Source organism: Myotis nattereri (assembly GCF_964212035.1).
Source record: "Myotis nattereri genome assembly, chromosome: 2".
In the NCBI taxonomy this organism is placed as follows: Eukaryota; Metazoa; Chordata; class Mammalia; order Chiroptera; family Vespertilionidae; genus Myotis; species Myotis nattereri.
The window spans coordinates 90,043,850-90,062,276 of record NC_138076.1 but is presented as its reverse complement, the minus strand read 5'-3'; the positions used below and the strand labels follow the sequence as shown (position 1 = coordinate 90,062,276).

General features: G+C 41.2%; 1 protein-coding gene across 1 annotated transcript in view; it reads left to right on the top strand.

The window, feature by feature from the left end:
* Positions 1-2,922: 2,922 nt before the first annotated feature.
* Positions 2,923-18,427, top strand: part of DLEU7 (deleted in lymphocytic leukemia 7) — a gene marked incomplete at its 5' end in the record, with an annotated part of 31,913 nt that continues 16,408 nt past the window's right edge. The window contains one exon of the mRNA XM_081082805.1: positions 2,923-3,381. Within this exon, the coding sequence (XP_080938931.1) occupies positions 2,923-3,381 (459 nt within the window). The remainder of the gene's footprint in view (positions 3,382-18,427) is intronic.

Here is an 18,427-nt window from a genome sequence, read left to right as displayed (position 1 = left end):
GAGCCATCCTACCTCAGGACTTGTGATTGGAAACAATAACTTATTCTTACTGATTAAACTATTTTATGTTAAGTTTTCTTGTTATAAAGGAAATTATTTTTTTTGATATATATTTTTATTGATTTCAGAGAGGAAGGGAGAGGGAGAGAGAGAGATAGAAATATCAATGAGAGAGAATCATTGATCAGCTGCCTCCTATACAACCCTGGGATCAAGCCCACAAGCTGGGCATGTGCCTTTGACTGGAATAGAACCTGGGACCCTTCATTCCACAGGCCAATGCTCTATCCACTGTGCCAAACCAGCTAGGGTGGGAAATTATCATTTTTACTCTTTCATATTTTAGCCTACATTTTCTTCTAGTTCCATTGTTTCTCTTATTTGGTTCATTCAGCAGAAAGCATCCTAACTGATAATTGTCATACTGGCTCTAATTGGGTCATATATGCATCCCTGACCATACATAATGGGAATGTGATGTGTGATTGGCCTCAGCCTCAATGCCCCAATCCACTTCTGCAGTGGGATGAGTTTATCCCATCTGACTACATGGACTGAGTGTGGAGAAAGGGGAAGAATATCTACTGGGAAATGAGGATATGGTTTCCATTAAATAGTGAAATAGATACTGTGAAGGAAAAACATCATGTGTCCAGTACTTTATTCTTTTGAATGTGCCTTTTATTACAGAGTGGCCTGAAATTGTCAGTATAGTAAATTAAGGAGTTGTGATTTGTTGCTTGGTCTGGTAGCCCAGAATATATAACTTTGAAGGTTTTAAATCAAAGGCAGAGCTGCTATGCTATTGAATCATCTTGTTAGCTTATGAATCAATATGTTTCCTCAATTAGGGCCTCATATCTCCAGCTTTGGAACATCAGCCATTTCAAGGAAAGTGGCTCATGGCTAAAACAGACAAGGGCTGGGTTGCTTAATAATCTAGTACTCTCAAAGGATATTGGGAAACCTGGGCAGCTTTTAAGTGGCATGTGCCATCCCACAGGCCTGGCGTTTTTTTCTGGCCCCTTTCCTCATACCCCTGAAATTCATTTGGTCTCATGGCTCTCAGACTCAGCCTGGTATGTAGAACAGTGGAGTCTCAGGTCAGGTTGTGTCTAGTGATTTCAATTGTGCTGTTGGCTGGAATTCCATCTGTCAAGCAGGTTTTACAGTCAGCCATTCGATAGCAGTAGGGTTAGCCCATGAAACTGGATTTCCTGCATATCTGGAAACAGGAGCACCCCTGGAGATCTGACATGCTCTGAGAAAATTAGGAGTTAGTTTTAGCTATTCCTGGTTAGTCTCTGTTGAACCTAATGTATTCCAACACTTGAGGATAAAACACCTCCCCCGCGCCCCCCCCCCCCCACAGAGACAGAATAATTTATTTTTTTATTGTGAAGTTAAGTAACTTCATAGGAAGAGAATCTAATCAACATTGAACTATTTACTTGTCTCCACAGTAATTGTCTCTTTGTCAATTGACAGACATGGATTTTTATTTACTTATAATTAGTGTGAGCATACTAATTTTTGTTTAAGAAAGGTTTTCTTTACCTTGGCATTGTGATTTGTTTTCATAGATGGAAAAAAAATCTGTGAGAAGGAGAAGGAATCATCCCTGGAGAGTTGGGAGGAATATATGGGGTCATATTCTCCCAGAGTTAAAGAAACCTTAAAGGACCCTGAACCCCTCCCCACATCTTTGATAACTGCCCTTTTAGACTGATAGTCACTGGAGCAGCTTTCCCAAGCGAGCAAGGACCTCTCCCAATTTCACTCCACAACACCCAGGTGGGACCCTCCCTTATAAAGGAAAAATGAAATCCATCCTTTAGGTGTGCTAGGATCCACTTGTCTGCCATGGGCCTATACCTTTGCCCCTTGCTTTACTGTGTTGTTAGGTTATTTCACTGGTTTCCCACACAGGAAGGAAGTGGAAATGATGCCCCTCTGGGACAGTCCTCCATATCATTCCCTCTAATGTCTTTTTTTTTGTAAAGTGCAATTGCACACCAATAGTTTCTAATCTATCAAAACATAAGTTAAAGAAGTAGTGAAGTTAGGTTTAATTAAAACCACAATTATTTGTACAGCTGTCCCTGGGTTCATGGCTTGTAAAAGAATTTAGCTTCAAACCCTGCTGCCTAAGTCCTTTGGGATTTTCACACAAAACCCTTTATGCTCCACCTGGGCAATGCCTACTCCAGTTTCACCAGTCACTTCAGGAGCAGGCCTGGAGGGCTTCGCCCTGATGCCACTCCCATGGTCAGGCTCTCCAAGCACCTGTTGCATGGGGCAACACGGAGAACTGCAGAACTTTGAGATACAGTCATTTTCTTTTGTTTGGGGGGGCCTAGAGGCCTTTAAGGATACTTCAAGAAATTCCTGAAAATTCTCCTAGGGCTGTGAGAAAGGGAGAGAGAAGAATCAGGCACAGTCTTCCTTTGTGAGCTTTTCTCTGGTTCTTTACACTTTCACTCCCAGGAGGGTCTTTTATGTTCCTCCCACCCCCAGCCCCAGAGCGTTAATGGACATTGGCAAGCATCTTTCAAAGGAGATGGGGGTGGGGTAATGCTGCAGATATGTATGCACATAGCGGCATGTTTTCTCAGCAGGACCCCAGAGAGGAGGATGAATTAGAGCTCAGCATCTGGCTGATTTTCAAGTGCCCGTGCAGCAGCGCTTCCAGCAGCCTGGATCTGAACAAGGCGATTTGGACTTTAAGCAAATGCACTGGTCAGCGCGGATCCCTGACCGCGGGCCAGGGGCGGGGCCAGAGCCACAAGTCGAGAGGCCTGGAAGCCTGGGAGCCGCGGGTTAGGAAATGTGACCCCGGCGACCTCAAACACCCACCTCCTCCCTCCCTCGCTGCCCCACCTGCCCGCGGAGCGCACAGAGCCAGCCAAGGAGACGATGGCGATGGCCAGCCCCGCGCCCTTAGTGGCCTCCATCAGCCACCAAATGCTGGCTTTGCAGACCCTGCAGCTCCTGCAGCAGGAGTGGGGCTCGGGGGACGGTCCGGGCGCCCGTAGAAATTCGCGCGACCTGGACCAAGTGTCTGCTGCCCCAGCGCATTGCTCAAGCCCGCGGCGGGCCCGGGCAGGGCTGGGGCGGGAGGAGGGCAGCAGAGGCCAGGGGTTGAGGAATGGGGAGCTCAGGGAGCAGGCGAGCTCCTCCGAGGTAGGAGTAGTGCCAGGTGCCAAGGGGGGAGCGGAGCTGCTGCCCTGCCCCCAGGGCCGCGGGCCATGCACCCTGGCGCGGATGGCAGTGCGCAGTGCACTGGCCCGCGTGGTGGACTCGACCTCAGAGCTGGTCAGTGTGGAGCAGACGTTGCTGAGTCCCCTGCTGCAGGAGAGATCCTTCCCCATCCACCTGAAGGTGAGTCTGGCCTCCAGCACCCCCCTCAGGAGCCGGATCCCCCTGCTGGCCCGGGCTGCAGGGCCCAGATGGAGACTGGGTGGGGTCACAGGATCCCAAGCTGAGCTGCTCGCTGCTCCCCGGAGAGTGAAGGGGTGGGGATAGGAGGAGGACTCCGCACTTATGGCAGGGAACTCAGAGTGGGGAGTGGGGGTGGGTGCGGAGGTGCCCACCTGGGGCCGCCTGAGTATGGAGCAGAGAGGCGGGAGAGGCCTTGCCAAAGGCATCTGGAACTCCTTCCTCTCTTACGTAGTAAATCAGCTTCCTGCTCCAGCTGAAGGCCCTTTCCACAGGCATGGAGGACAGCTCCCCCACTCCCCCTTCCAACTTAATAACCCTTCTTCCAGGGCCGTAAATACACGTATTAAATCCCCACTGCCTTCTGTATGACAAAATCACCTACATTAATTTAAAGTCCTTTGAAACTTATGAATCACAGTTATTTTTGCATGCATGGAGTTTCCCACAGAGCTCGGGGACCTTAGAGAGTCTAAATTCTCATAAAGTGAGATAAGAGTGGGGTGGATCCCCAGTGTTGAAGCGTGAATTCTATAGGTCTTTTTTTTATCATATACTTTATTTTTTTTAAAGTTTATTTTTATTGATTTCAGAGGAATGGAGAGGAAGAGAGAGATAGAAACATCAATGATGAGAGGGAATCGTTGATTGGCTGCCTCCTGCGCGTTGGACCAAGCCTGCAACCCAGACATGTGCCCTTGACCAGAATCAAACCTGGGACCCTTCCATCCGCAGGCCAACACTCTATCCACTGAGCCAAACTGGCCAGGGCAAAGCGCGAATTCTAATGCTAACCTCCTACCAAGTCATGCACCTCATGTTTGTGGAGTGAATTTTCTTCTTAAGATACCCAACTGTCAGGAAACAGAGCAGCTGCCTCCCAGGCTGAGAAGGATCCTGGAAATCTGGGGGTCTGGGTTACAGTGTTGGTCTTGACATTAATTAACCTAACCTGTGGTTTAAGGTCACAATCTCTTGGAGGCCTTGTGGCTTTCCAGTTTTGACTTGGAGTATTGCATCATTCATTTCCCTTGGGAGTCTAACAGAAGGAACTGGGAAGGGATGATGAAGAAAGCGTAGAGCACTTCTCAAGAATTGCTATTTGTGCTTTACAAGCCAAGGTTTGGAAAAAAATAGCTACATATTAGATTGCATACCCACTATAAAAGACTGATTTAAAAACCAAACATAATAAAGCATATCATACATCCAAATAAGCATTATTACTCTACCTTAGGGTTTCTCAGCCTCTGCTTTATTGACATTTTGTGCTGGACAATTGTTTGTCCTGTGCCTCTATCCAGTAGATGCCAGCGGCATACCTCCCTGGCGCCCTACCCCCCCCACCTTGAGTTGATAAAACCAAATATTGCCAAATGTGCGTGCATGAGAGGGAAAGCTGGAATGCCTCCAGATGCGAAGCACTGCTCCATTCACCTTAGAAAATTAAAAAATGAAGCTGCATTTCACCAATGCTCTTGAGTTAAGATGCACCTTTTTATGTACTTCCAAGAAATAAAAAAAAAAAATCCTGCCAATTATATTATGACAGACCTTTGATTGTAAGATAGTCTCATTTCAGAGAATTTTTTGAAATGGGAAAAAATGTACATCCTAGAATTGATGAAATATGATATTAGGAGCATATACAAGACATAGAGGCTGGCAAAAGGAGAGACCGAGTGATCAGTTTTACCTAAGGTGATCCTGGCAGGTTTCTTGTAGGAGGTAACCTCTTAAAAAAGTGAATGTTTGCTCCCCAGGCATTAAAGGGAAAACATATTTTAAGGGAGCTGTATGATCTAAGATCCAGAAGCAATGCCAGGGCCTGAGTTTGGGGGAATTAAAATTAGTTCACTATGGCAGAAGGGAAAAAATGGCATGAAGGCAGAGAAACCCTCTCCATAATAACAATGGGTACTTTGTAGTACTTTACTCTTTTTTTTATTGTTTAAAGTATTACATACGTCTCCCTTTCCCCCAATTGACCCCCGCCCCCCGCTGCTACTCCCACCCCTCAGGGCAAGCCCCCACCTCCCCAGTGTCTGTGTCCATTGGTTATGCTAATATGCATGCATACAAGTCCTTTGGTTGATTTCTAACCACCCCTCCTCCCCTGCCTTCTCTCTGAGGGTGGACTGTCTGTTCAGTGCTACCTTGTCTCTTTTTTTTCATCAGTTTATGTTGATCATTATATCACACAAATGAGTGAGATCATGTGGTATTTATCTTTCTCTGACTGGCTCATTTCGCTTAGCAATATGCTCTCCAGTTCCATCCATGCTGTTGCAAATGGTAAACGTTCCTTCTTTTATACAGCAGCGAAGTGTTCCATTGTGTAGATGTACCAGTTTTCTAATCCACTCATCTGCTGATGGGCACATAAGGCTGCTTCCAAATCTTAGCTATTGTAAATTGTGCTGCTATGAACATAGGGGTGCATATATCCTTTCTGATTGGTGTTTCTGTTTTCTTGGGATATATTCCTAGAAGTGGGATTACTGGGTCAAATGGAAGTTCCATTTTTAACTTTTTGAGGAAACTTCATACTGTTTTACAGAGTGGCTGCACCAGTCTGCATTCCCACCAGCAGTGCACTAGAGTTCCTTTTTCTCCACATCCTTGCCAGTACTTTTCCTTTGTTGATTTGTTGATGATAGCCAGTCTGACAGGTGTGAGATGGTACCTCATTGTTGTTTTGATTTGCATCACTCAGATGATTAGTGACTTTGAGCATGTTTTCATATGTCTCATGGCCTCTTTGAAAAAGTGTCTATTTAAGTTTTTTGCCCATTTTTTTATTGGGTTGTTTATCTTCTTTTTGTTAAGTTGTATGAGTTCCCTGTAAATGTTGGAGATTAAACCCTTATCGGTGATAACGTTGGCAAATATGTTCTCCCATGCAATGGGCTTTCTTGTTGTTTTGTGGATGGTTTCTTTTGCTGTGCAGAAGCTTTTTATTTTGATGTAGTTCCATTTGTTTATTTTCTCTTTAGTTTCCAATGCCGTGGGAGCTGTATCGGTAAAGATATTGCTATGACATATGTCTGATATTTTGCTACCTATGGAGTCTTCTAAGATTTTTATGGTTTCCCATCTTACATTTAAGTCCTTTAACCATTTTGAGTTTGTTTGTGTGTATGGAATAAGTTGTTGATCTAGTTTCATTTTTTTGCATGTATCTGACCAATTTTCCCAACACCATTTATTGAAGAGACTGTCTTGACTCCATTGTATCCTCTTGCCTCCTTTATCAAATATTAATTGAGCATAATGGCTTGGGTCTATTTCTGGGTTCTCTGTTCTGTTCCACTGGTCTATATGTCTGTTCTTGTGCCAGTACCAGGCAGTTTTGAGAACTGTGGCTTTGTAATATAGCTTGATATCTGGTATTGTGATCCATCCAACTTTGGTCCTCTTTCTCAGGATTGCTGTGGCTATTAGGGATCTTTTTTTCTTCCAGATGAATTTTTGGAGAGTTTGTTCTAGTCTATGAAATATGCCGTTGGCATTTTAATGGGGATTGCATTGGATGTATAAATTGCTTTGGGTAGTATGGACATTTTAATGATGTTGATTCTACCAATCCATGAACATGGTATGTTCTTCCATTTGTTTATGTGTTCCTCTATCTCTTGTCTCAATGTCCTATAGTTTTCTGAGTACAGGTCTTTTACCTCCTTAGTTAAGTTGATTACTAGGTATCTTAATGTTTTTGGTGCAATGGTAAATGGGATTGTTTCTTTAGTTTTTTTTCTGTGAGCTCATTGTTGGTGTATAAAAAAACCATAGATTTCTGGGTGTTGATTTTGTATCCTGCTACATTGCCGAATTCATTTATTAAGTCTACTAGTTTTTTGATGGAGTCTTTGGGGTTTTCTATGTACAGTATTATGTCATCTGCAAATAATAACAGTTTTACTTCTTCTTTTCCAATTTGGATGCCTTTTATTTATTCTTCTTGTCTGATCGCTATGGCTAGCACTTCGAATACTATATTGAACAAGAGTAGTGAAAGTGGGCATCCATGTCTTGTTCCTGTTCTTAGGGGAAATGGATTTAGTATTTGCCCATTGAGTATGATGTTGGCTATAGGTTTGCCATATCAGGCTTTTATTATGTTGAGGTATGATCCCTCTATTCCCACTTTGCTGAGAGTTTTTATCAAGAAAGGGTGTAGGATTTTGTCAAATGCCTTTTCTGCATCGGTTGATATGATTATGTGATTTTTATCTCTCAATTTGTTTATGTGATGTATCACGTTTATTGATTTGCAGATATTGTACCATCCTTGCATCCCCAGAATAAATCCCACTTGGTCATGGTGTATGATCTTTCTGATGTACTGCTGGATCCGATTTGCTAGGATTTTGTTGAGGATTTTAGCCTCTATGTTCATTACAGATATTGGCCTGTAATTCTCTTTCTTTGTGGTGTCTTTATCTGGTTTTGGAATTAGGGTAATGTTGGCTTCATAGAAAGAGCTTGGAAGTGTTCCTTCCTCTTGAATTTTTTGGAATAGTCAGAGGAGGATAGGTTTTAGTTCTTCTTTGAATTCTTGGTAGAACTCCCTGTAAAGCTGTCCAGACCAAGGCTTTTGTTTGCTGGAAGATTTTTGATTACTGGTTCAATTTCTTTGGTAGTTTTTAGCCTATTCAGGTTTTTTAATTCTTCCTGATTGAGTTTTGGAAACTTGTGTTTTTCTAGGAATATGTCTATTTCATGTAGGTTATCCAGTTTGTTGGAATAGAGTTGTTCATAGTACTTTTTTTTTCATAATACTTTGTATTTCTATGGATTTGTTGTTACTTCACCTCTTTCATTTCTGATTTTGTTTATTTGGTTCCTCTCTCTTTGCTTTTTGGTGAGCCTGGCTAGAGGTTCATCAATTTTTTTTATCCTTCCAAAGAACCAGCTCTTGGTTTCATTGATCTTTTTTTGGTCTCTATGTCATTTATTTCTGCTCTAATCTTTATTATCTCCTTCCTTCTGCTCACTCTGGGCTTTTCTTGTTGCTCTCTTTCTAATTCTTTGAATTGTAGAATTAGATAATTTATTACCATTTTTTCTTGTTTTTTGAGGTAGACCTGTAGAGCTATGAACTTCCCTCTCAAGACTGCTTTCACCATGTTCCATAGGCTTTGGATTGTTGTGCTTTCATTGTCATTTGTTACCGGGACGTTTTTTATTTCTTCTTTGGTAACCCAATAGTTGTTTAATAGCATGTTATATAGCCTCTGTTTGATTTTTTTCATTGTTTTTATTGTAGTTCATTTCTAATTTTATGCCATTGTGATCTGAGAAGATGCTTGATATGATTTCTATCTTCTTAAATTTGAAGAGACTTTGCCTGTGTCCCAATATGTGGTCTATCTTTGAAAATGTCCCGTGTGTACTTGAGAAGAATGTATATTCTATATCTTTGGTGTGAAATATTCTGAAAATGTCAATTTATTCCATCTGATCTAGTGGTTCATTTAGAATTGATGCTTCTTTGCTGATTTTTGTTTAGAGGATTTACCCAGTGGTGTCAATGGGATATTAAAGTCCCCTACTATGACTGTATTGCTGTCTATCTCTCCCTTGATATCTTCCAGAAGTTTTTTTTATGTATTTGGGTGCTCTTGTACTGGCTGCATATATGTTTACCAGAGTTATATCCTCTTGTAGAATTCCTCCCTTTAGTATTATGAAGTGGCCTTCCTTATCTCTTGTTATGGCCTTCACTTTGAGTTCTAACTTGTCAGATATAAGAGCTGCTACCCCAGCTTTTTTTTCATTTCTATTCACTGGGAACATTTTTTCCCATCCCTTCACTATCATTCTGTGTTTGAGTCCTTTGTTCTGAGGTGGGTCTCTTGTAGACAGCAGATACATGTTTTCTTATCCATTCAGCTACCCAATGTCTTTTAATGGGAGCATTTAGTCCATTTACATTTAAGGTTATTATTATTTTTTTAAATTGTTTTATTGCTTAAAGTATTACAAAGAGTATTACATATGTCTCCTTTTTTCCCTGCCCTTAACAATCTCCTGGCCTCCCATAGCCCCCAGTGTCTTATGTCCATTAGTTATGCTTATATGCATGCATACAAGTCCTTCGGTTGATCTCTTACCCCTCCCCTCACCTACCCCCAACCCTCCTCAGCCTTCCTGCTGTAGTTTGACAGTCTGTTTGAGGCTGCTCTGCCTCTGTATCTATTTTTGTTCCTCAGTTTATAATGGTCTTTATTATCCATAAATGAGTAAGATCATGTGGTATTTTTCCTTCATTGACTGGCTTATTTCACTTAGCATAATGCTCTCCAGTTCCATCCATGCTGTTGCAAATGGTAAGAGTTCCTTCTTTTTTACAGCAGCATAGTATTCCATCATATAGATGTAGCACAGTTTCTAATCTATTCATCTACTGATGGGCACTTAGGCTGTTTCCAGATCCTAGCTATGGTGAATTGTGCTACTATGAACATAGGGGTGCATATATCCTTTCTGATTGGTGTTTCTGTTTTCTTGGGATATATTCCTAGAAGTGGGATCATGGGGTCAAATGGGAGTTCCATGTTTAATTTTTTGAGGAAACTCCATACTGTCTTCCATAGTGGCTGCACCAGTCTGCATTCCCACCAGCAGTGCACAAGTGTTCCTTTTTCTCCACATCCTCTCCAGCACTTGTCATTTGTTGATTTGTTGATGATAGCCATTCTGACAGGTGTGAGATGGTACCTCATTTGTTGTTTTGATTTGCATTTCTCGGATGATTAGTGACTTTGAGCATGTTTTCATATGTCGCTTGGATTTCTGAATGTCCTCTTTTGAAAAGTGTCTATTTAGGTCCTTTGCCCATTTTTTTTTATTGGATTGTTTATCTTCTTTTTGTTAAGTTGTATGAGTTCCCTGTAAATGTTGGAGATTAAATCCTTATCGGTGATAACATTGGCAAATATGTTCTCCCATGCAATGGGCTTTCTTCTTGTTTTGTTGATGGTTTCTTTTGCTGTGCCGAAGCTTTTTATTTTGATGTAGTTCCATTTGTTTATTTTCTCTTTAGTTTCCAATGCCGTGGGAGCTGTATTGGTGAAGAAATTGCTTCAGCATATGCCTGAGATTTTGTTGCCTTTGGATTCTTCTAGTATTTTTATGGTTTCCCATCATACATTTAAGTCCTTTATCCATTTTGAGTTTATTTTTGTGTATGGTGTAAGTTGTTGATCTAGTTTCATTTTTTTTTGCATGTATCTGTCCAATTTTCCCAACACCATTTATTGAAGAGACTATCTTGACTCCATTGTATGTTCTTGCCTCCTTTGTCAAATATTAATTGAGCATACTGGTTTGGGCCGATCTCTGGGGTCTCTATTCTATTCCATTGATCTATATGTCTGTTCTTGTGCCAGTACCGGGCAGTTTTGAGAACAGTGGCTTTGTAATACAGTTTGATATCTGGTATTGAGATTCCACCTACTTTGTTCTTTCTCATGATTGCTGCTGCTATTCGGGATCTTTTTTTATTCCAGATGAATTTTTGGAGAGTTCGTTCTAAGTCTGTGAAATATGTCGTTGGTATTTTAATGGCAAGTGCGTTGAATTTATAGGTTGCTTTGGGTAGTGTGGACATTTTAATGATGTTGATTCTACCAATCCAAGAACATGGTATGTTTTTCCATCTGTTTATATCTTCCTCTATCTCTTTTTTCAATATCCTGTAGTTTTCTGAGTAGAGGTCTTTTACCTCTTTAGTTAAGTTTATTCCTAGGTAGCTTAATTTTTTTGGTGCGATGGTAAATGGGATTGTTTTTTTAGTCTCTCTTTCTGTAAGTTCACTTGGTATATAGAAATGCCATAGATTTTTGTGGTTAATTTTGCATCCTGCTACATTGTCAAATTCATGTATTAAGTCTAATAGTTTTTTGATGGAGTCTTTAGGGCTTTTTATGTATAATATCATGTCATCTGCAAATAAGGACAGTTTTACTTCTTTTCCAATTTGGATGCCTTTTACTTATTCTTCTTATCTAATTGCAATGGCTAATACTTCCAGTACTATGTTGAACAGGAGTGGTGAGATTGGGCATCCCTGTCTTGTTCCTGTTCTTAGGGGAAATGGTGTTAGTTTTTGTCCATTGAGTATGATGTTGGCTGTAGGTTTGTCATACATGGCTTTTATTATGTTGAGGTATGGTCCTTCTATTCCCACCTTGCTGAGAGTTTTTATCAAAAATGGGTGTTGGACTTTGTCAAATGCTTTTTCTGCATCAATTGATATGACTATGTGGTTTTTTTCTTTCAATTTTTTATGTGATGTATCACATTTATTGATTTACAGATATTGTACCATGCTTGCATCCTGGGGATTAATTCTACTTGGTCATGGTGTTTGATCTTTCTGATGTACTGCTGGATCCGATTTGCTAAGATTTTGTTGAGGATTTTGGCATCTATGTTCATTACGGATATTGGCCTATAATTCTCTTTCATTGTGTTGTCTTTACCTGATTTTGATATTAGGGTGATGCTGGCTTCATAGAATGAGCTTGGAAGTGTTTCTTCCTCTTGACTTTTTTGTAGTAGTCTGAGGAGGATAGGTTTTAGTTCTTCCTTGAATGTTTGGTAAAACTCCCCTGTGAAGCCGTCTGGTACTGGGCTTTTGTTTTCTGGAAGCTTTTTGATGACTGCTTCAATTTCTTCCATAGTTATTGGCCTATTGAGGTTTTTAGATTCCTTCTGATTGAGTTTTGGAATGTTGTATTTTTCTAATAATATGTCCATTTCCTCCAGTTTGTCTAGTTTGTTTGAGTAGAGTTTCCATAGTATTTTTTAACAATCAGTTGTATTTCTGTGGGGTCTGTTGATATTTTGCCTCTATCATTTCTGATTTTGTTTATTTGGGTCCTCTCTCTGCTTCTTGGTGAGCCTGGCTAGAGGTTCATCAGTCTTGTTTATCCTTTCAAAGAACCAGTTCTTGGTTTCATTGATTTTATGTATTGTTTTTTTTCGTCTCTATGTCATTTATTTCTGCTCTAATCTTTATTATCTCCTTCCTTCTGCTCACTCTGGGCTTTTCTTGTTGCTCTCTTTCTAATTCTTTGAGATGTAGAGTTAGATGATTTACTAACTTTTTTCTTGTTTTTTGAGATAGGCCTGTAGAGCTATAAACTTCCCTTTCAGGACTGCTTTCATTGTGTCCCATAGGTTTTGGATTGTTGTGTTTTCATTATCATTAGTTTCCAGGATGTTTTTTTTTAAATATATTTTATTTATTTTTTACAGAGAGGAAGGGAGAGGGATAGAGAGTTAGAAACATCTATGAGAGAGACACATCGATCAGCTGCCTCCTGCACACTCCCTGGGGATGTGCCCGCAACCAAGGTACATGCCCTTGACCGGAATGGAACCTGGGACCCATCAGTCCAAAGGCTGATGATGCTCTATCCACTGAGCCAAGCCAGTTATGGTTCCAGGTGGGTCATGTTTTTTTTTTTTTTTTTTTTTTTATCTATTCAGCCACTCGATGTTTTTTGATTGGTGCATTTAGTCCATTTACGTTTAAAATTATTATTGAAAGGTACTTGTTTGTAGCCATTTCTATTTTTTGTGCCTGTTTTCTTTCTAAGTTTTTTATTTCTTCTTTTTATACCAGTCCCTTCAGCATTTTTTGCATTGCTGGCTTGGTGGTGATAAACTCCCTTAGCCTTTTTTTGTCTGTGAAGCTTCTTATTTACACTTCAATTTTGAATGATTGCTTTGCGGGATAGAGTATTCTTGGATTCAGTCCTTTGCTTTGCATCACTTTGTAAATTTCTGTCCATTCTTTTCTGGCCTGATGTGTTTCTGTTGAGAAATCATTTGATAATCTAATGGGAGATCCCTTGTATGTAACTTTCCGTCTCTCTCTTGCAGCCTTTAAGATTCTCTCTTTGTCCTGAACATTTGCCATGGTAATTATGATGTGTCTTGGTGTGGGTCTTTTCAGGTTCACCTTGTTTGGGACTCTCTGTGCTTGTGTGACTTTTTTCTTCCCCACCTCAGGGAAGTTTTCTGATATTATTTCTTCCAATAGGTTTTCTAACCCTTGTTCCTCTTTCTGTTGTTCTGGCACCCTTGTTATTCGTATGTTGTTTCGTTTCATGTTGTCCCATAGCTCCCTTAGTTTCTCCTCCTGTCTTTTAATTTTTTTCTCCAATTGCAGTTTTGTTTGGGTGTGTTTTGCTTCTCTGTCTTCTAATTCACTAATTTGGCCCTCTGCCTCTCCTAGTCTACTGTTGAAACTTTCAATCGTGTTTTTTATTGCAGCTATATCACTCTTCATTTCCTCTTGGTTCTTACCTAAGTTATTGATTTTTTCATCCATTTCTTTTTGATTCTTGCTTAAGTTGTTAATTTTTTCCTCCATCCGGTTTATGCACTCTAGGACCCTTAATCTGAATTCTTTTTTTGTCATGTTGCATGCCTCTGTTTCACTTAGCTGCTTTTCTGGCAAGTCCTCCTTTTCTTTCCTTTGGGGGTTTCTTTGTCTACCCATGTTTGATCTTACCGACATATCTAGATGTTGAGTCATTCAGTGGCTGCTCCTTGGGTGGCAGTGACTCCTCGGGCTGTGGTTGCTACTCCGGCGGTTGTGGTATCAGCTGCTCCTCATTTGGCAGCAACTCCTCTGGTGGGTGCTGCTCACAGCTGTTGTGGCTCCTCTGGCTGGTGGAGGGAGGCTTCACACACAGCTGCTGTTCCTCAGACAGAGGGTGTGGTGATCACGAGGCTGCTGTTCCTTGGATCTTAAGGTTATTATTGATAAGTACTTGTTTGTCGCCATTTTTATATTCCTGTATGCTTGTATTCCTTCTTCCCTTCCCATTTCTTCTTTTTATAGCAATCCTTTTAGCATTTCTTGCATTGCTGGCTTGGTGGTAATAAACTCCCTTAGCCCTATTTTGTCTGTGAAGCTCCTGATTTCACCTTCAATTGTGAATGATAGCTTTGCTGGGTATAGTATTCTTGTATTTAGTCCCTTGCTTTGCATCATTTTGAATATTTCATTTCATTACCTTCTGGCATGATGTGTTTCTGTTGAGAAATCAGTTGATAGTCTAATGGGAGATCCCTTATAGGTAACTTTCTGTTTCTCCCTGGTAGCCTTTAAGATTCTTACTTTGTCATTGGTGTTTGCCTGTTTAATTATGATGTATCTTGGCTTTGGTCTTTTTGGGTTTATCTTGTTTGGGACTCTGTGAACTTCTTGGACTTGTGTGAGTTTTCTTCCCAATATCAGGGAAGTTTTCTGTCATAATTTCTTCAAACAGGTTTTCTATTCCTTGCTCTGTTTCCTATCCTTCTAGTACCCCTATTATGCGGATGTTGTTTTGTTTTGTGTTGTCTCATAGCTCCCTTAGGCTCTTCTGTTTTTCAAGTTTTTTTTTTTTTTTTTTGTGTGTGTGTGTGTGTGTGTGTGTATATATGTATGTATATGTATTTAATCCTCACCAATGGACATTTTTTCCCATTACTTTTTCAGAGAGTGGGAGGGAGGGAGGGAGGGGAGAGGGTAAGGTAGAGGGCTCTATGTCCTCTTTGGAAAAGTGTCTACTCAGGTTCTCTGCCTCCTTTTTAATATATATATTTTGATTTCAGAGAGGAAAGGAGAGGGGGAGAGAGATAGAAACAACAATGATGAGAGAAAATCATTGACTGTCTGCCTGCTTTTTAATTGGATTTGTTTGGAGTTGTTTTTTTTTGCTGTTGAGGTGTGTGAGTTCTTTATAAATTTTGGATATTAATCCCTATGGGATGTATCATTGGTGTATATCTTCTCCCATTCAGTAGGTTGTCTTTTTTTTTTTTTTAATATTTTTTATTGATTAAGAAATTACATATGTGTACCCTCTACCCCCCCTCTCCCCGCTCACCCCCTCACCCCCCCGTTGTCCGTGTCCATTGGTTAGGCCTATATGCTTGCATATAAGTCCTTTGGTTGATCTTTCGCCCTTGCCCCCACCCTCCCCTACCTTCCCTCCAAGGCCCGACAGTCCAATCAATGCCTCTCCGTCTCTGGATCAGTCCTTGTTCATCAGTTTATGTTGTTCATTATATTCCACAAATAAGTGAGATCTTGTGGTATTTATCCGCTCTCCAGTTCCATCCATGCTGTGGCAAATGGTAAGAGTTCCTTTTTCTTCTTCCTCTTCTTAAAAAATACCTTTCAGCTTTTCATATAATGCTGGTTTGGTGGTGATGAACTCCTTTAGCTTATTCTTATCCGTGAAGCTCTTTATCTGACCTTCCATTCTGAATGATAGCTTTGCTGGATAAAGTAATCTTGGTTGCAGGTTCTTGCTATTCATCTCTTTGAATATTTCTTGCCACTCTCTTCTGGCCTGCATGGTTTCTGTTGAGAAATCAGCTGACAGTCGGATGGGTACTCCCTTGTAGGTAACTGACTGTCTTTCTCTTGCTGCTTTTAAGATTCTCTCTTTATCTTTTGCTCTTGGCATTTTAATTATGATGTGTCTTGGTGTGGTCCTCTTTGGATTCCTTTTGTTTGGGGTTCTCTGCGCTTCCTGGACTTGTAAGTCCATTTCTTTCACCAGGTGGGGGAAGTTTTCTGTCATTATTTCTTCAAAAAGGTTTTCAATATCTTGCCCTCTCTCTCCTTCTGGTACCCCTATAATTCTGATGTTGGTACGCTTGAAGTTGTCCCAGAGGTTCCTTACACTATCTTCATATTTTTTGAATCTCTTTTCTTTTTTCTTTTTCGGTTGGGTATTTTTTGTTTCTTTGCATTTCAAATCTTTGACTTGATTCTTGGGATCCTCTTGTCTGCTGTTGGAGCTCTGTAAAGTATTCTTTATTTCAGTCAGTGTTTGCATCATTTCTAATTGGTCCTTTTTCATGACCTCCATGGTCTCACCATACTCCTTGAGGGATTCATTAAATTTATCGGCGGTTTCCATAAAATTCTTGACAAACCTTATAAACGTGGCCTTGAACTCTATATCCAGTCGTCTGGCCTCCTCCGTTTCTGCCAATTGTGACCTGTTTCTTTGTCTCCGCATTTTGGCTGCTTCCCTGTGTTGATAGAGTGGCCTGCGCGCCAGGTGTCCTGTAGGGCCCAGTGGCTCAGCCTCCCCAGTTACCTGGGGTGGACACTCTTGGTGCACTCTTGGTGCCTTGGTTGATGTAGGATCACTGGGAGGAATTGACCTCCAGGCCAATTGGCTGTGGGAAGCAGCTGTGTCTGAAGTGGGAGAATGGACCCCCTCTGACCACTGGGTACAGTGGCTCCTGGATCTAAGGAGGTGCTAATTCAGCCCCTGCCTGAGGCCACAGAGCAGGTACCACGAAGAGGCTCAGCTGTGAAGCAATGCAAGCCGCTGCGGGGCCTTGGGCCTTCTCTTGGAAGTTCCGGGTCTGGCTGGCCTGGCTGCAGTTAGGTAATTATCAGGTTGCAAAGTTCTGGGGCATTCACATGCAAAAGCCTCTGCCGCAGCCTGGGTGGGGCGGGGTCTCAGGGAGTCAAAGGGCGTAGAAAGAAGCTATGGCTGATTCTCCGCGCCCGGAGTCGCGCGTCTCAGTGTCCCGGCAATGGCTGCAAGCACCTCCGAGGGAAATCTGCCCCCAAGTTCGCCCACTGCCGCCTGAGAGAGCAGCCTCTCCCCGTATGAGACCTGGGTCCCCAGAGACTTCCCGGAACTGGAGATCAGAGCAGTCGGGAGCTTGTGATTCAAAAAGACAGCCGCGTCCTCAGGTGCCACCCCCTTTCCGCGCGCGCGAGCCGCCGCTGTACCTCTGCACTCAGCCTCCGCAGCTCCTCTGGTTCTCAGCGTGCTTTTCTTTTCTTCTAGTTGTAGAAATTACACTCAGCCAGCCTTCCTGTTGTTTTGGACGATGTTTGCTCCGTCCTTTGGGCTAATTTTCAATTGTTGTGGGAGGCGACTATTTCCCGGTGTTTATCTATGCCGCCATCTTAGTTTCTCTCCTCAAGTTTTTTTTTTTTTTTTTTTTTTTTTTCCAATTGCTGCTCTGCTTGGGTGTTTTTTCCTACCTTGTCTTCTAGCTTATTGATTCGGGTCCTCAGCTTTTTCTAGTCTACTGTTGATGCTTTCTATTGTGTTCTTTATTGAAGCTATGTCATTCTTCATTTCTTCTTGGTTCTTCTTCATTTCCTCTTGATTCTTACACATGTTGTTGATTTTGTCTTCCATCCTTATTACAATTGCTCTGAATTCTTTCTCTGACAAATTGCTTGCCTCCATTTTGTTTACTTCTTTTTCTGGTGATTTCCTCCTTTTCTTTCATATGGGGGCTGTTTCTTTGTCTCCCCATTTTCGCTCCTCTCAGGGTGTCTGGTTATGTGGCTCAGTATCTACCACACTGACCAAAAGGCACAAAATACAACTCAACAAGACACCACACAGAGGGAACAAAACACGAATGTATTCATGACACTGACAACCCAAATAAAGGTGACCACCAGAGAAAAGAGAATTAGGGGAGAGAAAGGAGTGCAAAAATGATATTCAGAAAAGAAAAAAAGGTAAGAGAGAAAAGCAAAAGAAAAAATAACGGGAAAAATATACATATATGGGGAGGAAACTCCACAAACTAAACCAAAAAAATGAAACAACAAACACCCCAAGAAAAGAGGAGGGGAGCTCAATCTGAAGAGGCAGAACTTATTTCCAGAAGGTAAGGTAAAGGAATTGAATGAATGGGGGAATGGCCATGATTCAGTATAGAGGAGGTAGAAAGAGAATGAATGTATAAGAAGAAAAGTAAAAAACAAAATACTCAATTAAAAAATAATAAATAATAATTAAAAATATATTAAAAAGTATATATATAAACTCATATATATACATATATATAATAACAAAAATATTACCCTTTCTTTAATCTATCTATCTATTCATCTATTTTTGGAAAAGGAGAATAGAGTAGAGAACAGATAGGCCTGAGTTTGGTGAGTGAAACTAATTAAACTATTAGTAGAAGAAGAGAA